At 41.2% G+C, this 27,265-nt stretch overlaps 1 protein-coding gene and 1 pseudogene across 1 annotated transcript in view; one reads left to right on the top strand and one right to left on the bottom strand.

Annotated features, from left to right (window-relative positions):
• Positions 1–27,265, top strand: part of TAF3 (TATA-box binding protein associated factor 3) — a 172,633-nt gene that overhangs the window by 135,600 nt on the left and 9,768 nt on the right. Inside the window, exon 4 of the mRNA XM_004757957.3 lies at positions 425–507. Within this exon, the coding sequence (XP_004758014.1) occupies positions 425–507 (83 nt within the window). The remainder of the gene's footprint in view (positions 1–424; positions 508–27,265) is intronic.
• LOC123389792 lies at positions 24,662–25,983 on the bottom strand (annotated as a pseudogene).

Raw genomic sequence — 27,265 nt, 5'->3', positions numbered from 1 at the left:
TTTCAGGTCCCATATACGTACATTTTATCTTATAGGTGCAGATGTCATTGCACTTTTTTCTGTTTACGTGAAGTCTGGCCATTACTTAAATGTTCCCCAAATGTTCACCAGACTAGATGAGTTTTTGTGTAGAAATTCTAACAGTAAAATCCAAGAACTTAACCAAAACTAAGAAAATACAGCCATAATTGCCATCACTTACATGAAGTAATTCAAGTTTGTAGAATTTCTCCTGAAGCCGGAGAGCCTGCCGCTGTTGAGAAACAGAATCAAAAATAACCCTGATTGTCCTTGCTGCTAGCATTTTCGCCACATTTTAAGGCTTAAACTGGCTTATCAGGTTTGTGGAGATGAGGAAGGAGGAGAAGAGGTGGGAGGAATTTTGTTGAAAATGCATTTAACTCTGATGTAATGACTTCAACAGATCAAAGTGGAGCCCGTTGTCCCGGCCCCAAGTCCGGTCATCCCCCGACTGACTCTCAGAGTTGGTGCCGGCCAAGACAAGATGTAAGTAGACCCGTTTTCAATTAGAGCGAGATACGTGGAGCTTAACCTTCTCTGCTCTTTCCTAATGGGTTTAGGACTCTAACCTTTTCCAGGTACGAACACGGAGGGTCAAGCTTTACTTTGAGAATTCTTCATTTTCAAATTGTATCGGTTCCTTCCTCAGAGGAAATGCTTACTGCCTTATTTGACATAGAGGATCCCTTATTTCTTGTTCTTTTTCTCTTTTTGAAAGACATGACCTTATGTCTGCGTAATCCCTAAGGTCCTGGTTGTCTGAAAAGGAAGAAACTATACGTTGAGTGGAGTAACTGGCATATTCTGCCCAGTGGGCGTGGTATTTGTCCTTCCCAAGTGTGTGTTCTCTGCCTCCCGTGACAAAGAACGCAGATGCTCATGGTTTTATTCTGTACCTGAAAACAAAGATATCGCCCAAGGCTGGGTGAAACAGTATGTAATAATAACCGTGGAAGGCTGAATTATCGGCTCATTTGTTTGCTTGTTTGTTGAAGAGGGGACTGAAAATAGAAACCCCACGCTCACCGTTCGTCTTCATTTTCACAGAATCGTCCTATCCGCGTACCTTCTTCAAAGTAGATTAGTTGGCTTTGTTTCTTTTACTCATTTTTGGGATATGAATTAAGGCCTCCAATAAGTACTCTTACGTGATTTTAATAAGGTGATAATAAACCTTAATTTCTTTTCATAAGTTATGTTAAAAATCATTCATTCTTCTTGTTGTAAAAACCATACTGTTTATCATGGAAATGAATTCCGCAAGCTAAAAGTACTAGTTTACAACCTTATTTTTCACCAGTAAGCCTGAAAATGGATTTGTTTACATTGCAAACAACCAAATATTGTGTAGAAAATGGGTTTGAATTTTCATTCCGTTTTTAGCCATCATCATGAAAGTAGGAGCCGTGCACTTACGTAGTGGGGAGAGTAGGCAACAGGAAATATGCTCCGTGTTCTCAGTGGTTCATTCCGTCTTAAAAGTTTGTATTTTATGCTCTTGCTTTTGTGAGTTCCAGATGTAATGCAATGAAAGGGTCCAATATCATGATGATGAGTGATGTTGTAGAGGCGAACATGGTCTTCCTGGAAAATGTCTGTTCTTCTGAAGATTGAAGGAAGAAGAAAAAAATCCAGATAGTTCATCCTTTTCTCACCTAAATCATCCACATGATTTCCACATTACTCTTTTTGGTTCTGTCAGTAGAAACCTAGACAGCGAGTGGTAGTGTTACTCACAAGCTTAGACAGTGTAACAAAAACACTGTAGATCCAGCTCTTAAACCAGATACTCTCTTACCCCATGCCTTCTGTTTTAGCTACAAGAATGTGACTGATGTCCTTCTTTCTTGACGGTAGAAGGCTGATTAGCAGGGAGACCCAACCAGAGTAGCTATTGATACTGTCTTTTTGGAAATTCTGTACTTGGGCTCATGCCTCTAAAGGGAAGATACTCTTATTTTTCATTCAACAAGTACTTTTATCACATTTATAACTGTTTTCTCAGTAACTGGCCATTACTTAATCTTTACTTACACAAAAGATTTGGCTTGCTCATTTCCTTTAGAGGAATAAGGTCCGTGAAAAGACTTTGATAATAATATTCCTCTTAACTTTTTCTCCTCTCAACAAATCACTCATATACCTAAGATACTGGGAAGCGTGAGGAATGGATCCTGTTATCCTAGGGTAGACTGTCCAGTATTAGGGAAATTATAATTCTCAGACACTGTAGACAAATTGCCCATGAAAGTATAACATTATATAATATGTGAACTTTCAAACATTTAGGTAAATAGCCCCATGTTACATGAATCATTAATTACTTGGCCGAAGTCAGACACAAGGAAATTCTTATAATGAACAAAAGGAATAAATAAAGTGAAATAGATTACATTTTAAATTAAAATAAGAGAGAAAAAGAGGCCCAAGTCACATAGTAATAGGATTTTATGTAAAATATTTCTTAATCAGTAAAGAGCTTTTTTTTTTTTAATCTAAATCAAGGATCAGCACACTATGGCCCATGAGCCCAAATCTATCCCACTGCCAGTTTTTGGATGGCTCGCAAACCTAGAAATGGTTGGAAAAAATTAAAATAATATTTTATGACACACGTAAATTATATGAAATTAAAAGTGATCTTTTGTTCTTGTAGCATAAGGATAAACGGCCTATGCCATGGCAGTAATAATGGAAAAGGGTAGGTAGATTCTTAGAAATGTGCCTTTACTTAGTTCGTACACACTTGGGGCTACAGCAGTCTTTTGAAGTGACATTAACGAGCAGACTGGGATTCAGAAAGGGGAGTCTGAATAGTCCGGGTTTGTTTATTGCTGAAGAACAGCAGAGGATAGTTTTTTGAAATTACGGGGAAAAGGAAACAGCTTTACAGGGTTCAAATTATACCCTCTCATTGGAAGATCTTTAAGACAATACTTAAGTTTCTGAATTTTCCGAAATAAAGAAGGTCTTCTGCCCTTGATCTGGGAAAGTACTTTGAGGTTAGACTGTTTCCTCTGTTCTCTGATGTTGTTCCTCGTAGCAGGACAGACGCACCTTGTTTTTGCCTTCCTTTAACATGCCTGGAATCCGTGTTCCAGCGGGGCTGTGGGGGAGTCTGGTGCCACCACCACAGAAGCATCAGAGTTCAAGATGCCTTAGCAAGGACCTCCGATTCCTTTGACATGTCCCCCAGGAACGGGGCTCCAGAGTTGCCCTTAGTCAGTAATGAAGATGAATCTAGAACAGTGACCCTGAAGTTGTAATCCCCACATCTATAAAGTTCTTGAGCAGTACGAGTGGGAAGAGCATTTAAGCATTTAAGTAAACTGCAAAGACTCAGCCTGGCCCACCTGTCAAGAGGGCCCGGGCTTGTCCAGGAACAGCTGTGGGCCTGTGCTGATGGGGATCGTGAGGTCACGCTTGCACCTGGGGGCAAAGAGCAGGTGAGTAGAGTGTCCACCGGCTCAAGATGGGCAAGGGGCAACACAGCGCGGCCATCGTATTTGACGTCCCGCTCTTTACCATTGGCTGAGTTAGTTGAGCCAATTAGGAAGCGTGAGCTAGCTTACAGCATTCACTTATCTCTCCGTTTCTATGAAGAAAATCGAGCAAACTGTCATGATGGGAGTATCTTGGGGACAGGGCCTGTTTGACAAGACTGGCAGGAAAGACAGGGCAGAACGGGGCCTGCAGCTCTTCTAGGCTCAAAATGTGTGTGGCTCTATTTTTTAAGTTCAAAATTCTGTTAAAGGAACTTCTCATTAAAAGGAAAGATAATTGTAAATATTGGCAATGTATTCAGAAAGAAATGAAATCTGTGTAAAGATTAGGGCGAACAATAGCCGCAGATAGGGGGTTAGAGACCCCCCGCCGCATTTCTGAGTTGCCTCTTCCTTGCTGCTCTCGGCCGGCCCTGAGAACGAGGTGTCTGTCTTTTTCTCCGTCCACAGCCCTGCCTTTCCCCTTGAGCAGACCTCTTTCCTTGTCAGTCCCCTACTAGCCTGTTAGCTCTTTGACTGCGGCTGGTCCATACGGGGGGTTCCTGTGGTGGAGAAATTGTGCCCTGGTCCCTCTGCCCTCAGGATGCCGGTGACCTTACACAGTGAGCTCCCCAGAGAAGGGATCATGACTTGAGCTTTGCTTGCGAAACATCCAGTAATCGTTGGTCATTTTTCCAATTACTCTAATAATATATTTGATCAAGTGATACAAAATCATTTATGAAGCCTTTCAGAGAACAATGTTATTATCAATGATAATTCTAAATTTTCTTTTGACAAGAGAGATGACAATAGCTTCCCTTTTGATAGATGTAACCCTTTCCCCAAATAGGCAAATTATATCCTGAAATATTTTACAGTGACCACTTTCCTGCTGGCAATTACAGTTTTCTTTCTGCCAGCGTTTTGGGTTCCACTGTCAGCACAGCCCTGCGTATTATCAGATTCCTTATGATTCTGGAACTTTCATTAATCAGATCTCTCTTAGCAGAGGTGGATGCTTTCCTTTTTGCGTAAGTAATTCTGTTTTTTGTTGCAGTTTATGGGACTTCGCTATTTCTGGGAGGGACTTTTTAATGAATTTCTAAATCATATGTATTATGAAAACGGGAGCTCAGATTTGCTCATTAATCTTGAAAAATATCATAAAGAATTTAATCTTTGAAAAGTAAATATTTATAGATACTTGTTGTCTTTTTATGATCCAAACTTTCCCGAATAATGCTTTTTGACAGTACAGCTAGAAGTAGAGAATAATCGTGAGCAATTATAAGAATAATTGTTGAAAATATTTTTAAAGAAAATAAGCATTTTACATTTTAAAATGTAACCAGGTTTAGCTGAAAGACATTTAACAGGGTGAAATGTGTGTTGTGGTTTTTATTGATAAGTTCTTTAGAGAAATAATAACAACTGATTTTTATCCTACTTTCTGCATTTTCCCTCTTTATGTGGAACGTTGTTTATTCATATATAATTTTTTTTCCAGTCTAAACAAATTTACGGTAGCTTAAAGAGAGAATAATAAAGTTATTAGAAAAAAGGAATAGGAAACTAATACCAAGAAAAGGAAGAAGAAGCGAATGATTGCACATCAGATGGGATTCTGGCTTCCTAGCAGGAAGGGCAAACAGTGAAATACAATTCCGAAAAGGAAGGTACCTCCGAGCTTCTGAGGAGAGACCAAGTTTTTCAAGGCACCAAATTTAAAACTTTATTTCCATATGGAACCAGCTGACAACCCGTAGCAGCTTTTAACAACAGACACAAAGACAGTTTTGTATTTTTCTTGCAGCAGCCTCCGATCCAAGGGTAGAGCGTCGGAGCACACTCCCGAGGAAGGCTAACGAAACTTCTCCTCTCTAGGTGGAATGCTCGGGTTTGCTTTTGTGTTAATCAAGGCTTCTAGTCTCAAGTAACGGAAGCCCAAATCAAACCAGCTGGAAGGACAAAGTAAGAGAGGCTTCTTTGACTTTAGGTGAGGCGGTATCCAGGGTTCAAGACGTATCGTTAGGACTCTGCTCACTGTCTTTTGCTCCGTCTTGCCCCTGTTTGGTGGCAGACATGGTCCAAGGCAGCCGCGGCTGGGATGCTGCCCAGGGCTCCGCATGCCTGGCTCCAGCACCTGCGGCCACGAAGACAGCCTGTCAGGAGCAGCAGTGGTAGTTCCAGAAGGAAAGAGGACTCTGACTAGATAAGGGGCAAGGGGCAGGCAGAAATGACAGATAACGTTTTATTTAAGAAAAGGCAGCCATCGTTCATATTTTTATAAAAGCATGCTGAGGAGGCCAAGCAAAGCTTATTAGTTTCAAAAAATGATCCTTTAGGCAGCTGGGTGGCTCCGTGGTTAAGCATCTGCCTTTGCTCCTCATGATCCCAGGGTTCCCAGGGTTCTCTCTGCTCAGTGGGGCGTCTCCTTCTCCCTCTGCCCCTCCCCCCTCCTCATGTTCATGTACAGGTGCTTGCACACCCCCCCCCCTCTTTCTCTGTTCGCTTACAAAAATAAATAAATAAATCTTGTAAAAAAATAAAAAATGATCCTTTAGAAGTAAAGCTCAGGAACATTTCAGAGCACCGTGCTATCAGACTTAGAAGGCCCTTTGCTGTCCTATTTTTCATTTGTCTCCCTTACAATAAAACTGTCTGCTTTTGATTAAAAGGAAGAAAAGACGGAAGGATGCTGATAGTTTTGTTTTGCCCTGGATGGCTTTCCAGTGAGACTAAAACATTTCATAGGTATTTTGCCTATATTAGAAACCAAGTAACAGGAACAAGTCCCACCCCACCCCAGAAAATCCCTAGCATCACTATATTCTAAAGTGTACGGCAAATGACTGCCTTGTAATGCTAGGGACAAGTGGTAGCATCATTACCGATGAAGTTCCCCAGCAGCTGGGACACAAGCTGTGGGCTGTGCACTTTATTCTTGCTGCCTTATTGTACTTATAAATTCAACAGACCCAAACCCATATGTCTCAGCTGCGATCCCGAGGGGAAGCAGGTAGTTAAAATTTTTCCTGTCCAGGCCTTTGGCCCTTTTCTGCCTTTCGCAGACAACGAGTTCTTGGCCTCCGTCTCTGACTCTGTCATTGTTACTGACCTAAACTTATGATGAAATCTCCAAGCTTAATTTCCTCCCCTGGCATGTTGTAGTTTGTTCATTAACACCAAACATGCAGTATGTGTAAGGGAAAAAATAGCAGGCTGTCCGGAAAACTGGCTGTAGGTTTGGGGAAATGCTTTTACTACACAGTAAAACAAGTGGAAAGATTATAATCAAAGCATTTCCATCTTACTTGTAAACAATTACAGCCGTTCTTACACGGATGCCACATTAGAAGACTTGGGGAAATTTACTGGATTCCATTCTAATGCAATTAGAGCTAATTTTGTTCTTTAAATGAATAAAAGGTCAGCTAGTAAATCTAGCTTATCTTGAGTCCAGACTTCAATAAATTGTTTTATTTAATTTGTTGTAAAAGATCTTATCCTTAATGGGTCTAGGTCTTATTAGTTCACTTAGGTTTTAAAATATTTATGACCACCTTTTTAGATATGATTTGAATGATAGTTGGAAAGTTTCTCTCTGCAGTGTTATCAAGGCCCAAGATCACTAATTGAGTGAATATAGGAAGGTACTTAAGATTTGTTATCTAGGAAAAGCTGATGTGAACTTCCAGAATTTAAATGTTCTTTAACCTGTGACAGGCAGAGATAATTTAGCTATATCATGCTAACCTTTTGGATAGTATCGGACTATAATTTCCCCTGCGGTTCAAACGGCTCACACTTCTGGGGTTTGGAAAGAATGCGCCCCTGCCGATGGAAACACAGAGGCACTCCCACCATTGCTGACAACAGCCCGGACAGTTTAAATTATTTGCCTTCTGTTATTTCCTGTCGTTTTATGGGCTGTGATATTAAAGCGCGGACGTAAAGGCTCTAGAAGCACAGAGTGGTGTTTCTTCTTCTCCGCCCCCACCTGCCTCTGAGGTTGGGAAGACGGACAACAACATCCCTGCACGACTCCTGGGACTCGGAATCGTGCAGCTTTTTTGTAACAACGCGGTTGCCGAAGTCCTACCCCACGGGTTGAAGGCTGTGGCCCTGTGTGGGCCCGACTCCCCGGATCGAAACCGGCTCCCCAGTTCCCTCTCCCCACTAGATGCCCGAAAACACGACTTCCTCTTCTTGTTCGGATGTCTCCAGATGGACTTCCTGCCGGGGGCTTCCAGATGCTTCATTTCTAAACCCCCTGCATCCTGGCATCTGCCTTGACGCTTCCCCGGAGCGTGCTCTGCACTGCGGGAGACCCTGCTGTCCCCCCACGCCCGCTCTTTCTGACGCCTTCTAGTCCCCTGTGCCTCTTGCTTCTTCACTTCTCTCTCATCCCTTCTGTTTTTCTCGTGGACGTGCCTCTCCTTCCTGCCCGTGGCCCACGTCGCATTGTTTTCCAGCTCGGATTTCTGCCCCAGGACGCAGACCAGCCTGCCCAGTCGCTGCTGCCGACTTCCCACTGGGTGCACTGAGGCTCCGAAAACAAAGCGTTTCCAAAATTGAATGCCAGGTCACTAGTCTCCCAGCCTAGTCCTTCTTCTGTCTTTGAATCTGTCAATGAAGAGCCCAGAGCTTCCATTTTCCAGGGTCACTTGGAAGAAGGCAAAAGGCTGTCTGACTTGTGGACTCAGGAGATTTTATTTGCCCTAATACCAGTCTGGGCATCTTGAAAACTAATCTAAGGGTATCCATCGCTCAAGGGCTATTTTGAACAAAACTTTGGGAAAGAGAGACTGACCAAAGAAGTCTTCTCAGGCTTCATTTGAGCTCTCAGCATCTTAAGAACTTCTGGGCAGACCTACAAGTGAGGCTCTTTTCCTTGGCCAGACGCTAGGGACCCACAGGACCAGAGAAAGGAGAGGAAAGCAGAGACACTGTTAGCTAGGAAACCCAAAAGCCATGAGATGCACAGAGATATTTTGCTTCCCAGAGAGATTAGGTGATTGCTTTTGGAGTTTTTTCATTGCTCCAGTAGCCAGCACAGATCTCCTCCTCCTCCTCCTCCTCCTCCTCTGAGATCTGGGTGCCGTCCCCACAGCGCAGAAAGCTCCAGCATTCCCAGCCACACTCCCAGAAGCCTGCAGCTCAAGGAGGAGTGACACCTCTCTCCCTGCCTCAAAGCCTCCCCCACCCAGCAGCCAGCCAGTCCCCAGTGTCTGCCTGTCTGCTAACATTTCTCAGTTCCTTACCCCCTTCTCCACTCCTGGTGTGCTCAGCTGTTCTACATGCTTCGCGCTCCAGAGCCGTCCAGCTAGAACCCGGGACAGCGCCGGTCGCTTGCTTTGTAGTTTAGCACAACCAACGGGCTTGCGGTTCCCCACACAGAGCAGGGGAGTTTTCATCTTAATTTCTTTTCTCAGGCTGTGCCACCTGCTTGCAGTGCCTTCCGCCTCCCTGCCTCTTCTTTGGAGGCATGTTCATACTCATCTTTTAAACTTGTCGTCTGTTCTTGGAAGAGGCAGTCACACCCTGCCTCCCCATCCCTACCCCCAGCCGGTCATCCCTCTTCCAAGTGCCCAGAATGCACTGTTCTCATCCGTGTGGGAGCACTCGGGATGCTTTGTGTATCTGTCCAGACTGTCTTCTCCCCCGGTCCAGCAGCTTCTTGGAAATTGGCGTGTGTGCCCCATTCACCTTTTTATCTCAACAACCAAGGAGTAGAAGACATGGCAGACTAAAAATAAAGATTTGTGGAGATACATTCAAGGATTGAGACAGTCTTTTAGCTTTTCAACCATGGAGCTGATTTTTACTCTGAGCAAGCTTTCCTAGATTCGACGTAGTATCCGAATAGAATTTAACTGAGCAACTTCTACAGAATTGACTTCACACTAGGAGCAACTGTGTTTTTATCAAGTAAAAAAACAAAAGCAAAAAACCCTTAAAATAAGAGGGCCAAAGGAGCCTGCGGGAAGCTTGCTCTTTTATTTTACTCTTTCATTTGAGTATAGTTGATGAGGAAGCTTACTTTCTCTTAGCCTATAGTAAGATTTTTTAAAAAAGACCAAAACTGCATTTGGTGTGGAAGTCTTTTGTCAAAGATTGCTTTTCCTTCCTACCCATTGCTCTTGGTATTTTACTTAATTTTAGAGGTAATTTGAATAATAAGAAGATGCTGAAAATAAGTTGCTTAAAGGCATTGGAAAGTCTTACAGGTGGAGTGACTAAAATTTCCAAATGTGTTTTAAATAATATGAAGTTGGTCCCTCTGTAGTCGATGTAAAAAGGAAATGTGGATCTTTTCAAGACTTGTATTATCTTTATAATAACAGATGTACCACTCTATATAGACAGAAAAAGATACACATCAATTTGAAAGTGAAATTATTAGAGCAGCTTTTCTTCCAGGGTACACTGTCTGTCCATCTTTGGCTCTGTGTGCCATATATAGTTAGAGTTTTAATAAACAAGGAGTAAATAAGACTGTCTGGGAAGCAAAACTCGTAAAACCCTGATCAGGATATAATAGGTCTTTAATATATGTTCGTTATGTGTTTCTTCCTTTTAATAAGCTGACTGGACATTTGTTTTAGAGAAAAATACTTTTCACAAAGATGTTACATATAGACTTTTGCATCCTTTGGGTAAAACCAGGTATAAAAAAGCAAAAGGGCTTTTCAAAAGATATTTTGAACAAGCACGAACTATGGAAGTACTTGGCTTTGTGTCTTATTGTGTGGGGTTTTATTTTTTTTTCCAATTATAAAGATAATACATGGTTAGTTTTTTTGCTTTGTTTTGTTTTGTTTTGTTTTGTTTAAGATAAACTGTCTAGAAATGTGTAGCTTAGGACAAGAACCCTCCCCTAAACCCATCCTTTCCATAATACTTACTGCTGGCTGTTTGCTGGGGAAAAACACAAGACAGGATCATCTTACAAGTATGGTTTTACAACTGGCCCCCCTTCAACAAAGCATCCTAGACTTTTCCCCGGGTCCACATGACGTGGTATCTTATTTTACTATAGTATCATAACTCATTTATCTTTTCAGTTTTCAATTCTTGGACATTTCAGTTGTCCCAGATTTTGCTATAACAAATAGCATCCTCATATGGTCCCAAAATATGAACACTTAAGAGATTTTTAAGAAATTATTATTAAATTATTATTATTAAATTAAATTATTAAGATATTTTTAAGAAATTATATTTATCAGCCAAAAGTCCATACCAATTAAAGTCCCCACCATCAGAAATGAGAATGAAATGACTGTATGTAAGAAGGATTGGTTAAACCTCACCGTTCTGAAGTTCGAAGAGACTGTGGGGCAGCTAATGAGTGATTCTTGTGTCCATGCCTAGCCTGATGTCTAGTCCTTTCTTGACATATCTGTCAGGCCAAGTTTTGTAACTTTCCTCTCATCCTTCCAGGCCATTCTTGATGTGACAGGATGGTAGGTAGAACTTTGAGAAGACCAGAAGACCAAACTCTGAAGTAGTCTTTAAAACTAAAAACTAAAACTAAAACTCAAAAAAGTCTATATTCAGGCTTCGAAGTATGTATGATCTGCATGACCTTCTCATTTCTTCCTTAATTCTTTTTCTCTCCTTCTGTTAGAATGATCTTCACTGGGGTGCCTGGGTGTCTTAGTTGGTTAAGCCTCTGCCTTCAGCTCAGGTCATGATGCCAGGATCCTGGGATCGAGCCTCACATCGGGCTCCCTGCTCTGTGGGGAGCCTCTTCTCTCTCTCCCTCTACCTGCCACTCCCATTGCTTGTGCTCTCTCTCTGTCAAATAAATAAATAAAATCTTTACAAATATATACATATAGAATGATACTCACTTTGAATGCAACTCTGAAGTCAGTGGAGTAATTCCACAAGACCTTTTCTGCCGCAGAGAAAATTTTAGAAACATCATTTCATTTTATTTTATTTTGCTTTATTTACTTACTGCTTAAACTCCCTTGGAGCTTTTTTTTTTTTTAATGGATCTTTTTATTCATAAAAATCCTTTAAATATTAATACAGCCAGAAATGATTGCCCACTAACTGTTTTATCAGTGATCAGTATAAGTCATTTATTTGTTTGGAGTGTGGGAAGACATCTTTTTATCTCATTTCCTGTTTCACAGTTTAACAACTGGACATGTTCTTTTCCAAAAAAGTTGTTGAAATCCCCTTCATTCTCATTTTGGAAGATCATCTTTAGTACTAAAGATCTAAAATCAAAAATCGAAGAGAAGGATCCTGAGTGGTCCAGAGTAGGCTACATAGTATCCTTTACATACACACAAGCCCAGGTGATACATACAGTATGTACTGTAACTGTCAGGAATAAGCACCATAGTGTAGGACTTAATCGAGCTGTGCGAGCTATGTATGTGAATGAAAAAATACATGTGCTTGTAACTGTTGCAAGTTAGAATATGTACAGGTATGTATGTATATGCACCTGTATTTTCGTGTGTATATATACATTATGCATGATGTATATTCACTTATTTTAGTATATCTATAGATATTTCTCCTGCTGTTTACAGAGGAAGATAAAAGTTCATGGGAAACATGGTGATTTTTGGTGAAGACACAGCAGCTATTATCAGATTTTAATATCTTCTAAAGTCGCGGTGTTGGATTTTCCGAGCATGACTGCAGTAATAACTGAGTTTTATAACACTCCAGTGAGATACAAATCTCAGTCACAATCTTGTTCATTTTTCAGGTTCACTGAATATCATCTTATTGCTTTCGATGTTTTCAGCTAACTGAGATGTTCTTTAATCCGAAAATGAATGAATGAGTGAATGAGTGAATGAATGAGTTTCTTATCTTTTATAGTTAACTTGCAAATTTAGCATATTTTCATGTGAAAGCATGTTCTTCTAAGTAATTAAGCATCCTCCTCATCGAGGAGTTATTAAAAGTAAAGTCTCACTGTGTTGAATGTTAGTTGCATTTGGCTCTGTTCTTCCTTTCTGAAGGTACCCTCCTATTTGCTGGAGAGAGCAGAAGCCTTTCTGAAATCACAAAATCTTTTAAAAGTTCTGACTTCAGAAAATGTAGTTTTTGAAAAGAACCCTGACAGTGCCCTCGAGAACACCTTCATGGGTTTTCCGTTCTTTAAAAATTGATCTATATTCAACAAATATTAATGTTCATGATATACATGGTACCACTGTGTTGAAGGAGATAACGCGTATGCAAGTGGCACATTGGAATCAGATGTTGGCTCTCCTCTCAAGAACATAGAAATAATCACAGCGGAAGGGAGAAACTGTTAAAGGCCATAAGAGGCACATCCAAAATTAGATAGAAGTTCAAGGTGATTACTTCCAGCTAGGAAGAGTTAGAAAAGCCTTGGGGGAGAGGAGAATTTGAATAGAGCCCTACAGGGTGAGTGAAATTTGGAGATGGGGAAATGTGAAAAGGAGATGGAAAAGCAAAGATGTATTAAGGCAAATAACCAAAGCACATTTACCTTCAGAAATGTTAATTATGCTGTTGATGGAGGAGTGCACACGTGCCCTGGCTTTTTTGTGTTTTATGAACCGAAATCATTCTGCGCTTGATCTGAGCCAAAAGGCCGAGAAGTGATGAACCTAAATCATTCTGGGTAAAACGCGCACGACCAGTAGTTCTAAGAAGTTTTTTATTGTGAACATTTTCGAACATAACTGAAGAAGCTCACAAACTTTCACGTACCCACCACCTGATAGATCTAACTGTTCTCAAAAGGCTGCCACACTTGCTGGATTGAATCCTTTTCTGTTTTCCTGCCCAAGTCCTGGCCAAGAAAATCCAAGCCCAGGGTCACGTGACAGCCACGTACTTGAACATGTGGCTCGAAAAATAGGGTGATTTTCTTGTGTAATCACAATGCCGTTTTACCACACATGAGGTGTCTGAACATTTTCCTGCTGTTTCCTTCCCAGCCCCTCTCCAGTTGCCTCCCCTGGTCTCAGACATATCTGGGGGCAGTGGCTCCGTTTGAATCAGGATCCAAACCAGACTAAGTACCTCTGAGCCTAGAGCTCTCACCCTCCGTCCTTCTTTTGGCCACGCCGTCCACTCCTCGAAGAAACCGGGTCATTCGTCCAGTGAGAATGCCTCTCTTTCTAGATTTCTCTGCTTACTCCCTTGTAGCATCATTTCAATAGCTGTTTTATCCCTGTCACAGGCATTTAGCACTAAAGACTTCTAGTTCTAAAGATAGGATTAGATTCAAGTTCAGCTCTTGTTGGACGAGGATATTTTGCTGCTCTGTATTTCTAACTGCCGTCAGCAGGCACGTTTCTAGCTGTCATGACGCCACGAACGCTGGACCGGTCATTTCATTAGGAGTTGTGAAATGGTAGATTTATTCTAATTAAGTCATTCCTTTCACATTTACTAGCTGAAATCCCTCAATAAAGACAAGTTTTTCTTCATCAACTAGGGGATTTCGGTTACCCTGAAACATAGCTCGTATAAGAGACAGGATAAATCCTTGATTCTTTCTCTTTACTTGCCAAACGTTTGTCTAAAGAGTTGGAGTTCATGCCGTGGTTAATCTCCTGTGGGGACTGTTGAGTTTTGGTTTTAGAAACCAAAACTCTCTCGCTCCCCCCTCCCCCTCTTCCTCTCTTTCTCTTTCTCTCTCCCCTCCCCCCAATTCTTTTAAATATCCGAATGGTCCCAGCTTCACTGATGGGTCTTTGTGCAGTCTTCTGGGATTTATCTCAACCTCATTCATCTTTAATAGCTCTCTCACTTTCTGGTACGAAACGTTCTGATTTATCTTCTGTATTTCCTGACCACAGACCTGCAGTTAGTCATTCCTTCAAGGAACACTGGTTCCTTCTTATGGGGAATGGCTTTTGGGAATCAGTCTGGTGCTAGAGGTACTCATTGCTACTGGGGATGTCCTTGCTTCTAGGCCTTTACAGTGAAAGCAAATTATAAATCTATACTGTTATTTCCAGCTAAGATTTAACATTACTGTTATTTCTTTGAGTTTATTTCCGCATCTTTTCTTTTACATTAGAAGTCGTGATTGTTAACAGCATTAACATAATTACTTATTTGCTTTATTCTACAAGAACTATATGAAAAAGTAATGCCCTTTTAATAATGATTATTACTAGAAGCAACAATACCACTATTACTCCTATTAATAAGACTGCTGAATAAAGTTAAAGATTCCTTTTTTCTTCATTCCATATTTTTTAATTAATTATTTTCTTAATTAACATACAATTTGCTTCAGGGGTACAGGTCTGTGAATCATCAGTCTTACACAATTCACAGCACTCACCATAGCACAGACCCTCCCCGCTGTCCATCACCCCACCACCCTCTCCCTCCCCCACCTCCCCTCCAGCAACCCTAGGTTTGTTTCCTGAGATTGAGTCTCTTATGGTTTGTCTCCTTCCTGGTACCATCTTGTTTCATTTTTTCCCCTCCCTGCCCCCCATAACTCCCCGCCCTGCCTCTCAAATTCCTCATATCAGAGAGATCATATGATAATTGTCTTTCTCTGATTGACTTATTTCGCTCAGCAAGATACTCTGGTTCCATCCACGTCGTTGCAAATGGCAGAATTTTGTGTGTTTTTGGTGGCTCCATTGTTTTCCAGTGTGTGTGTGTGTGTGTGTATACATATATATGTGTGTATATACACACATATATATGTATACACACACACACACACATATATATGTACACACACACACACACACACACACACATCTCCTGCACTGTCAGTGGGAACTCAAGCTGGTGCAACCACTCTGGAAAACAGTATGGAGGTTCCTCAGAAAGTTGAAAGTAGAGCTACCCTATGACCCAACAATCACGCTACTGGGTATTTACCCTCAAGATACAAATGTATTGATCTAAAGGGGCACGTGCACCCAAACGTTTACAGCAGCAATGTCCGCAATAGCCAAACTATGGAAAGAACCCAGATGTCCATCAGCAGATGCATGGGTAAAGATGTGGCATTCCATTTGTTCTGAAGACAAACCCACTCTGGATGTGTAACCAAAATGCTGTCTTCCTACACTCACCTGAATTTTTTTTTTTTTCTGTGTGGTTTTATACTTGGGGGTTCCTTTATTTCCATTTATTTTCAACTTGTAAGCAATTTCATAAATTCAGTCTACTGCACATGTGAAGAAGTAACTTCATTCCAAAGTTGAAGCTCTGATAAGACCTATCCAGAGAGACCCTGCTGTCACGTCTTTCGCCCTGCCCTTCCTATTCCTTTCCCTATAAATAGTGACCACTTTTGTTCCATTTTTTAAAAAATATCGTTCTACTGTATCTTTTTACAAAAATGAAAAAATATGCATTATTTATGATTTATCTGAATATCAATACCCTTTTAGGATATTTTACAGATTTTGAGCATTTGACAATACAAGTATAATCATTTGGGTATCGCCTTTGGAAGTGAAGATTCAACAATGGCTATATTTTCCTCTAATTACTTCATGCAATTTGTTTCATTTTTCAAATAGGTCATGCCTGAATTAAAAGATAAAATGTTTCCTACTTGATATGTTCTTGGGCTATGACAAGATAAAATACCCGTTTTATGAGATGATGTAAATATTCAAGCGGCAAGCCATGAGCTTGAGGAATTAAATCCATTTACAGTTGTGTTAATTATATGAATGCTAAAAGTTGAGCTGTGAGGATCAAGAAGAACAAGGAATAATGATTGATTTGAAGAATCAACATAAAACCGATTCTCATAATTGTCTTTTGGTATTTGTTCCTTTTGATCAAATGTGAAATATGGAGCTGACGCTGTTACAATTTGGCATTTTAAGCACTGATACTCTAAAACATCACTTATCCTAAATTCTGAATATTTATTTATATACCTACATGAGATAAACACTTGGTATATTTCTTACTTCCACATAACCAGTGACGCTAAAACTTAGCAACTTAAAGCAATAAACGTTTGTTACTTCCTAGTTGCCTATGGTCCAGGAGCCTCGGTGGTTCTGACTCCGGTCTGGCGTCCGGCTGCTGCGCAGGGCAGCAGTGGAGGCCTCTCCAGGGCTGGAGCGGGGCTGGGAGCTCACGTGCGTGGCTGTTGGCAGGAGGCTTCCATTGCCAGGCACGTGGGTCTCATCCAAAGGCAGCTTCTGCGTCCCCCTGGCGTAGCAGCTGCCTTCCCCAGAGCAAGTGATCCGAGAGACAGCGAATCAGAAGCTTCAGTGTCTTCTCCCACAGCGCGGAGGCTGCCCACCGTTGTTTTCACAGAACCCTGTTAGTCCTACAAGTCCGCCAGCCCGGCCATTCAGGGGACACACAGGGCAGGAGGACTGGGGCATGGGGCCCTCAGAGGCTGATTCGCACTCTTCAAGGTAGCATTTCATTTTCTTTCTTTCTCTTTCTTCCTTCCTTCCTTCCTCTCTCTCTCTTTTTTTTTTTTTTTAAGATTTTATTTATTTATTTGACAGAGAGAAATCACAAGTAGATGGAGAGGCAGGCAGAGAGAGAGAGAGGGAAGCAGGCTCCCTGCTGAGCAGAGAGCCTGATGCGGGACTCGATCCCAGGACCCTGAGATCATGACCTGAGCCGAAGGCAGCAGCTTAACCCACTGAGCCACCCAGGCGCCCCATCCTTCCTCTCTTTCTTCCTTCCTTCCTTCCTTCCTTCCTTCCTTCCTTCCTCTCTTCCTCTCTCTCCCTCTCTTTATTTCTTTCTTTCAATTTTATTTATTTATTTGAGAGAGTGTCAGCAGGAGGAGGGGCAGAAGGAGGAGGAGCAAAAAGCCCGAGGCGGGTCTCAATCCTGGGACTCCAGGGACGTGATCCTGGGTCACTGACGCCTGGGTGGCTCACGTGCCCTTCGTAGAGTATTTCTAGGACTTTCAGAATGAAGAGAAGAAAACAAAACTGTGATGCTTTATAAAACCACTGTGACCCAAATAGGCAGTTTTATAGTAACACGAAAGTGAAATCTCAGCAGGCTTTCTGTGTGTGTGTTGTGAGGAGTTAGTGTAAAACGCAACACGGGACCTTGTCTTCTATGTTATTTCGGACGGTACGTGGTGTTTCTGAGATTGACTAAAATGTCAGAGCTGAAGAGGAAAAGCAAGTTGTGGCTTAAGGAACATTTTTTTTTTTTTTTAAATCAAAGTGGTTTTTCTTCCAAGCAGTGAAGAACCTGCCTGTCCCAAAGTTTACATTAAATTCCTGGAGGTGATTACAGCAGTTTTTACCTTTATTTTATTTTGGGCTTTATTTTGTTACATTTAAAAAGGCTGTTAGGGTGAATAAGCGAACCACCGAAAGGGAACTTCTGAACTTTGTATGCAGGTTAGAAGCCAGTTATGGGGGCTTTGATAATTCAGATTACTGCCTTCCTAGTGTTTGCACACAATAGCTAAATAATAAGGATCATTAACCCCCCTGGGCAGACTTATCCAAACTGTGTTTGCCTCTAACCTTGGAGGCTCAGTGTGGCTGGAGAGGTGAGGATTGGCTCTTTATTGACTTGTCAAGCTGTGAGTTTGCATTACAGGCCAAGCAGCCCATGACCCGTTCTGTTTCTTTCACTGTTTTGTGGTGGGGAAACAGGTAAAGAAATCCCACGGAAAATCCCTCCTTCTACACATTTTTATGAATAACGCCAGTGTTTATAGCAGTTAGGGCACTCTGATCCAATCCTCCCCAAGATGTAACGTTAGCAGCATGGAGCCATTGTGGGACACAGCTGTGGGCGGTGTTGGTTACTCTGAGCGACACTGCTTAGTCAACAGAAAGCGCTGGGGGAGAAACTGCCTGCCGTGCAGTTAAGTAGGGGAAAAGGTGATACTTCAGGGAGAAAAATAGAGAGAAGCAAAACACTGTTCAGAAGCATGGAACAGTGGAGATTGGCAGTGAAGGCCCGGAGGAATCCGGAGTTATTTTTACAGTGATCTTAATTAGGTTAGGTGATGATAACTTATCTCATAGGCGATGAGAAATTATATCATGGTATACTGTTTATTTTTCCTGGAGTGTGCAAAATTGAAGAGATAATGAAAGGATTGTTCTTAAAGCTATGTATCTGGTTACCACAAAAGTCACCTAGCAGCTAAAATCAAAAATAACTTTTCAGACTCTTTTGTGTATTTTCTCATGAAATGCAGAAGAATCGGGAAAAACAAGTCACTTGAGTGACCAGTCTGATCTCTTGGAAACAGACAATTAGGACAGGTTTTGTCTCATCAACACTGAGTACCCACTTGAATGTTTTTCCTTTTGCCACTCAGAAAATTTGAATGGCCCTGCCCCATGAAGTGATGATGGCCAGTCTCTACACCCACTGGCTGTACAGCTAAAACTAAACCATTCTCAGGGGCACCATCCACAGGCCATATAGGTTAAGAGAGAAATGGAAGAAATTGGAAGGGCTTGGACTCAAGCAAGGTGGACGATGTTCATTATGTGTTTGGTAGAGCTCAAAGCAACTTAAAAGCACCTCCAGACAATAGTTAGATCGAAACCTTCGAGATGTGCTTGATCCTGACATTGATGTGATCATCATTTCTTGGTCTGAGGGTCAGTTCCCAGGTGAGGAACCCGAATCCATGCTGGCAAATAGAAATCTCAGGGGCTTTGGAACTCTTTGGGTATGATGATAGGAAGGTAGGCAGGAAGGAAGGAAAAGAGGAAATTGACCTCGTCTTAGGTCTTTAAAACCCACAAAAATATTCAAAAGCAAAGTATTTATTTTTAAGAATTCTCGAGGCACCATTAGGCCTTAACACTTATTAAAGCTGATGAATGTATATTAAGACACTGTTTTATCCTGCAGATAATTGAAAGACAAATATACCCACCTTACTCCCAGGAAATGTCTGCCGAATGTGGGTGATGGACACAGATATACACATATTTGGGACACAAAGTAACTACACACGTTGTCTTCCTTTGAAAAGACCCGAGACTGTGAACCCATCTTAATATCTCCCAGCTGTACAAATTTATGATTTTAATTGTGTGCCAGAACAGCATAGCTTCATGGGGTTCTCCTACCTTGACCCTTTTCTTGTTGATCTCTGTTGATGATGGTATACTCTGCTTAGTGCACTCACTTGAACGGCTTTTGAATTTAGCCTGGGACTTCTCAGCATTTGGCTGGAAGGCTTTAGCCAAGCCATCGTGTTTTCCCAAAAGGTTATTAAATAAACTCTAGCATGTGTACAGAAAAGTGGACAGATCAGAAATGTGCAGTTCAAACCATCACTCACAATTCCCAGCATCATTTTGGATGTATATATTGTGGCAAGTGTTTTTAACTTAAATTTTTTATTACATAAGTTACTTGTGATATTTACAGATAAACCAAAAGAAGGAAAAAAAAAAACAAACCAAACACCTACCACTATATCAGACACCTGAAACTAATATAACACTGCATGTTAACTCTACCGGAATTGAAATTTTAAAAATTCAAAAATTAAAAAAGAAAGAACCACCTATAGCCCCACATGCAGAGCCAGTTTCAGGGCATTTTGGTGGATATTATTTTGAACTTCTTTCTAAATACACACTCGTGCATTCTTAATTGCTTTTTTTTTCCTTAGAAAAATTGGGTTTTCTTATGCATACTCTCTGTAAGTTTCCGGGGGGCAAACATCATCTGTGTGTGTGTGTGTGTGTGTGTGTGTGTGTGTGTGTGTGTGAGAGACCTCTTCAGATAACAGTGCCATTTTGTTTATCTTCATTTATTTAATTGATCCCCCATTGGGGGTATTTTATTATTTATTTATTTTTATGACAGACAGTGACCACAACTAGGTAGAGAGGCAGGCAGACAGAGGAGGAAGCAGGCTCCCCACTGAGCAGAGAGCCTGATGCGGGGCTCGATCCCAGGACCCTGGGATCATGACCTGAGCCAAAGACAGAGGCTTTAACCCACTGAGCCACCCAGGCACCCCATTTGGGAGTATTTTAAACTATAGTCATTGTAGTATTGGGGATTTTTTGCAGTGAAAAACAATGCTATAAATAATATTCTTTACCCGTATCTTTGCATAATTGTCTGATTATTTCCCCAGGATCGCTTCCTACAAATGGAGTTGCTGGTCCGGACTAGTACATTTTTAAGGTTTTGGTAACCATTTAGAAGGGCTGTACAACCATCACTCTCACTCCCCCATCTGGAAATCTTTTTAATCTGTATCCAAAAATGTATTTTATTGTTGTTTTCATATTCATTTCTTTGGTTGTAGATCTTTTTTTTTCCTATTGGCGGTTTTTGTTTCTTTCACTGTCACCTGCTTGCGTCTTCTGCTCATGTTTTAGTGAGAATGTTTGTCTTTTTGGTTTTGATTTGAAAGAACTCTTTATATCATAGGAAATGAACTTTCATGTACATTGCAAATAATTTTCCTCCATCTTGTCTTTTGCCTTTGCTTAAGATATTTTATGGTATTTTGCATATGATATTTATGATTTTTTACACAATCAAATCAGCGTTTCCTTTTCTACGTTTGTGGAGATACTTAGAAAATCCTCTTCTAGCCCAAGATTAAAAACATATGTTTACTTGTCTGTTAGGGTATTTTAATGGTTTTATGTTTTTTTTTTACCAAATATTTAATCCCTTCAGAATTTATGATCTAACATACACTTTGTAATTTGAGTTATCTTTTTTTCCAAATTAACTACACCATCTTACAATTCAAACAAAGCTAACTCTCAGTTTTATATGATCATTGTCATAGATCACGTTAGATGATCACATGTTAGATATTAGATCACGTGAATACCCAAAGAGGAGTTTAGGTAATAGGTTCAGCTGTTACCTCCAGCAAACATTTTTCCACTGGAATAGCTAATAGTGACTTTGAAACAAAGTGGTAATCAGAGGAACAAATTTTCTGCATGTCCTTTTGTAAGTCCCCACCCATCATTCCTGTGAGAAGGTTGGAGACGGAAAATGTCCTTCCCTCCAGTCGCCTCCTCTGGTTGATATCTTAGATTTCTGGGTGTATTTCCACCTCTGGTCCTCACAGATCACAAAGCTGCTGCCTCTTCCTGTCTTCCTCCTGTTCGCTCCCATCTCCCGCCCGTCGGCTCTGTGGAACCGACAACCACAGGTGCCTGGGTCTCCCCCGCCCTCCTACCCTGTCTGGTATTTCTCTGCATTTTCTCCCTCTGGCTTTACTGACACCCCACGTTTTCCTGTCCTGTCCTTTGTCCGTCTTTCTTCCCACATCGTAGTGCATGTGACTCTGCAGGGATTTTTCCTGTAATTTTTGTTGGCTAGGAAAATTCCCTGAATGCATCATTTCTAGAAAATCACTACTGCAGGACCAGCTTTTGTTTAATAAATTTAAATGTGTTCAGATTTATGAGGTGGTTACAAGTGCCAGTTACCAGGTTAGATGCTGGGGATACAGAAAGAAAAAGACCCTGCATTTCCTTGAGGAGCTCCTAGCATAGCCAGGGTAACAAGCATGTGTGCGCACAGACTATTCAAATTACTCTTCGGCCTTATGGGAATTGTTTGCTCAGGGTTTTTTTTGTTTTTTTTTTTTTTTGGAGTGTTTTTGAAAAGAATAAAGAATCTGTATTTGTTGAATACAGAGTTTAAAATGTTGATTGGGTCAGTTTTGTTATTTTTGTTATTTTGTTCAAAACTTATATATATTGTTACTGGGGGTTTTTTTGTTTCATTTTGGTTTTAGATTTTATTCATTTGAGAGAGACAGTGAGGGAGACAGGAGAGAGGCAGAGGGGTGGGGGCATCTGGGGGAGGGGCAGAGGGAGAGGGAGGAGCAGACTCCCCACTAAGCAGGGAGAACCATGTGGGGCTCAATCCTAAGACCCCAGGATCATGACCCAAGCCTAAGGCAGATGCTTAACCAACTGAGCCAACCAGGGGCTCCTCTTTACTGTTTTCCTTTTGTTTTGATTTTAAAGATTTTTATGTATTCACTTGTCAGAGAGCGAGAGGGCACAAGCAGGGGGAGCAGCAGGCAGAGGGAGAAGCAGGCTCCCCGCTGAGCAAGGACCTGGTGTGGGACTTGATCCCCGAACCCTGGGATCATGACCTGAGCCGAAAGCAGATGCTTAACTGACAGAGCCACCCAGGTGTCCCTTTACTAGTTTTTTTACTTCTTGCTCTGTCAGTTCCAGATAGATACCCTGAAATCCCCAATTACATTTGTGGATTTGTCTGTTTCTTACAGTTCTGTCCGTTTCGCTTTATAGGTTTTAAGGATACGTTTCTAGGTGCAGTCCAGTTTTAAATTGTCGTATCTTCCTGGCACGTTGGGACCTTTTATCATTATGAGGAAACCTTCATTACCACTGGTAGTTCTTGCCTTGCAGTGTGTTTTGTGTGCTGTCACGTTTCCTATTCCACGTGCCTCGCTTGCTGGCCAGTTCCCTCAGCCTTTCCACTGCTCTGATTTCACATGTGCCTCTTACAAATAGCATCCTGTTCGGTTTCACTGCTTTACCCAGGCTGACAAGTAAATTGTTTAGAGCATTTACGTGATATAATCACTGATCTTTAAAATCCCCCTTATTTTGGATTTTCTATTTGTCTTATTCTAGGTTTCTCCTTTCCTTCTGTGAGATTGGGTATTTTGTTTTAACATTCCATTTTTCTTCCTGGTAGTATAGAAGTTACACATATACCTCATTCCTAATCTTTACATAGTTATCTAGAAATTACCGCATTTTAAATTTAATACCTTTAGACCTCCTTCCAGATAATAGAAGTGCATTAAAGGGCTTTAGCTCTGTTCATCCCCTGCTGGCTTATGTATTATTGGTTCCGTGTATTTTATGTTTTTTAAATAATGCCATAATATATTATTATTATTGTTTCCTTTAGTCAGTGTCTACACCAGCATGTTATCACTCTTCCTTGCATCTCAGACTTGACGGGATCCCCTTCCTTTTCCTGAAGTTCTTCTAGAAAAGAGGTGCTCGGGGTGATGCACAGGCCCTCAGAATATCCAGCTTTTTGGTAGTTTGCGTGTCAGAGTGGATAGCAATGAAGTAGGAAGCCCTAATAACACACTCTTTCTCCACGCTAAATTATGATCATTGTCTTGAGGGAGAGAAAGCATTTATGTGATTACTTAAGTTGCAAGCTCAACCAGCGGCCTTTCTCAAGACGCCATTGTTACTTGAAAGAGCAAATGACGAACGATGGTTATTCCAACTTGGATATTCGGCCAACGTTTCCTCAGAAATGAGCAAAGGAAACCCGTTGCTTCAACGGAGATACCTGTGAATATTTGTCATAAATGATAAAATGGCAACTTTTTTTTTTAGCATAGAAAAGCAATTTATTCCATTATAAGCACTTACACAGTTAGTCATGGAGAGTAATAGGCCTGCTGGTAAAACAGGTCACCCAAAATAGAGATGGTACCAAACTAGTGGTCAAGGACTAACTCCTTTAAAAAAAAAAAAAACTCTTATCCAGGATTAATTTAATTTTAAAAACAAATACAAGCTATCAATTCACTCTTGTCAACTCAACTGGACAGTCTACCTGTGGTATGACTGTCAGGTAAAAACATACATCTTCACAACTTGGTGGTCCCACGTTTTTTTTAAAAACCATTTCACAGAAAGGAAAGAAATATTAAAACAGCTCAAGAAATACACTAACAAGCAAAAATATATGGGGAAAGAGGAACACATAGTTTTGACTTAACGGAAGAAACCGAGAGGAGACTGGTCTACATCGGGAAATGTGCGTCCTGGAAAATCCGGTGTGAAAACTTGAATCTCCCCCATTTTCTGAATAAAAACGACATCTTGTGGTATTTATACTTCATGCCTCAGACACCTACCTCCCTTGGCTCTGTCCTTCTTCACTTTAGCCTTTACTTAAAAGGAATCTGTAAAACTTGGGGAGATAGCCTAAGAAGAAAAATAACCACACCCAATATTCCCCTTTCTGTGGCTACTTTAGACCTTGGTTACTAGAAAATTCCTGAAGAATATTTAAATAAGTCTGTGGCTTTACTGAATCAAGTCCCCCAGTTAATATTTAGAAAACACCCTCTGTTTGGGCTAGTAACATCGTTGACGGTACCTATCATAGAGGAATAGCCAAACAAAGTCTGTGTCTCAAAACCAGTGTTAAATCAATCTCGGGGTTGAGAGGGGAAAAAGGGGGAGTCTAAAAGCACAGGAAGTGCAGACATATCTAGGACCCTTGTCCTTCTGGATCCACGCTTCCTTCAGGATTTTCATCATTGTAAATGTTCATTTGCCACACTTGGCATGATATTGTCTTCCGATACAGAACAAATCACCCAAGGTTCATTGGGATTCCAGGAGAAATCAGAGATCTCGGCAGTGTGACCACCATGAATAAACAACAGTTCTGGTGGTCCATTTTCTGCATCTCTGGGGACTGTTCCTCACCAATTTACTTAAATCCCAAACATTCAGTCTGTGATCAGTACCACTGGAAGCCAAAATGGTCTCATTGTGAGGCGACCACTGAACCTGGAATATTTCATCCTTGTGTGATTCAAAGGAATGCAACTTCAGTTTCAGATTTCTCAGATCCCACAAGGCAGCAGTCTTGTCGGCTGATCCTGTGGCCAGAATGAAATCACTGTAAGGACTGAAAGATAGGCAGTTCACATCAGCAGTGTGAGCATCAACTGAGTGACTTGGTTTGGAAGTGTTGTTTGAATGAATATCCCAGATCATAAGTTTCTGATCATCAGCAGCTGACCCAATCAGAGACTCATGGAGCAGATGCCAGTGAGCATCTTCTACTACTGCTGTATACCCTGTAAAGATGGTCTTCGCATCCACAGCTTTTCTCCTTTGGAACAGCACTGATGTCCCAGAGGCAGATGGTGTGGTCCTCCGAAGCACTAAGTAAGTGCCCACTGAGATTTGGGTTCCAAGAAAGTCCATAGCCTTCCTTCTGATGTCCACGGAGACGCAAGTCTGAATCGATTGCACTCTCCAGAAGGTCTGGTTTGGAAAAGGATGTTTTGTATAGTCAAAAACAAGAACATCACTGGATGGAGTCTTTGTCACAATGATGCAAGGATTCTGGGGCATATAACGTGCTGGTTTACTTCTCCTTCATGGTTGATCTTGATTTCTATTTCAATTTTTCCACTAACTGAGCCAAAACCTCCAAATTCTCCTTTCTCACTGCCATAGTGTGAAGCATCAAACTGAGCATCATCATTAGGGAGCTGCACACTGGCTATCACAAGATGGTTCTGTTCATCAGACGTGTGTGTTCCCAGGACAAGTCGATGAATGCTGAAGTCTTTCCCTTCTGGTCTGGTTACATCTGGAAGCCACTGCGCAGTTAGGCTAGGCCACTCCAAGGGCATGGGTCATCACCAAATTGTAAAGAAAAGGGGTGTTCTTTTGCCCTATTTTGTACTCTTCGTTGATCACACGTTCTTCTACTGCGTCATCAAAGGCTGCTTCCTTGTCGGCCATGGCGGGCAGGCAGGCCGGGGCAAAATGGCAACTTTTAAGTAAAAATTAGAGTCTTGGAAAACATATTCCAAGTTGACAGCTCCTCGGTACTCCAGGACATTTTTGATGAGGTGATGGTAACACCAAATGTGAGATTTTAATATTGTGCAATGAAATGTGTAAATATTTGGAAGATCTGCGTAAGTCCGTGAACCAGTATTACAAACCAGTGCATGATGTTATAAAACCCTGTGTGGCTAAAAGAACTATTCAGAGCACTAGCTGTTCGGTGAATTTTAATGTAACACAATGTGGAAAGCTTATTAGCGATACAGTTTCAGAGTGTACATAGCAACTAACTTAAGAAACTATCACTCACTGCATTTTGGTGCGGTATTGAAGAATTTACACAATTATCTGTAAAGGCCATTAACACACTCCTCCCCTCTGAAGTTACGTATGCATACATTCAGGAGATTTGCAAAAGTATAAAGCCTAGTGTTAGTCTTCTCCCAAATTGTTTTTGTAAAAGATGTTCTGTTAACATGTAATGGGTTTGTTATTCTTTCTTTTAAATGAATTACTAAGGGGTGCCTGGGTGGCTCAGTGGGTTAAGCCCTCTGCCTTTGGCTCAGGTCATGATCCCAGGGTCCTGGGATCGAGCCCCACATCAGGCTCTCTGCTCAGCAGGGAGCCTGCTTCCCCCTCTCTTACTGCTTGCCTCTCTGCCTACTTGTGATCTCTGTCTGTCAAATAAAAAAATAAAATCTTAAATAAATGAATGAATCACTAATTTTTAAAAAATTCTCAGTTTTGATTTTTAATATGGCAAATATTGACAGATACAGTGCACATAAGTACAAGTTCTTTGAGGTTTTCAGTCATTTTTAAGAATGTAAAGCAGTCCCTAAGACCAAAACATTGGAGAATCGCTAGTTTAGAATTTCCTTTAGTGAAGACCCACTGTTGGCAAGTCCTTAGATTTTGCTTGCCTGAAAATGTCTTTATTTCATCTTATTCCTGAGAGATTTTTTTTTTAAGATTTTATGTATTTATTTGACAGACAGATCACAAGTAGGCAGAGAGGCAGGTAGAGAGAGAGAGGAGGAAGCAGGCTCCCTGCTGAGCAGAGAGCCTGATGTGGGGCTCAATCCCAGGACCCTGGGATCATGACCTGAGCCGAAGGCAGAGGCTTTAACCCACTGAGCCACCCAGGCGCCCCGTGAGACATGTTTTCAAAGACAAATTCATTTTTTCCTCAACACACTGAAGATGTTATTCCACGGTCTTCCAGTTTCATTGTTGCTGCGGAGAAGT

Source organism: Mustela putorius, unplaced genomic scaffold (genome assembly GCF_011764305.1).
Source record: "Mustela putorius furo isolate JIRA1106 unplaced genomic scaffold, ASM1176430v1.1 tig00004033_pilon_pilon_pilon, whole genome shotgun sequence".
Taxonomy (NCBI): domain Eukaryota; kingdom Metazoa; phylum Chordata; class Mammalia; order Carnivora; family Mustelidae; genus Mustela; species Mustela putorius.
The sequence above is the reverse complement of the archived record's forward strand: the minus strand, read 5'-3'. Positions and strand labels throughout refer to the sequence as shown.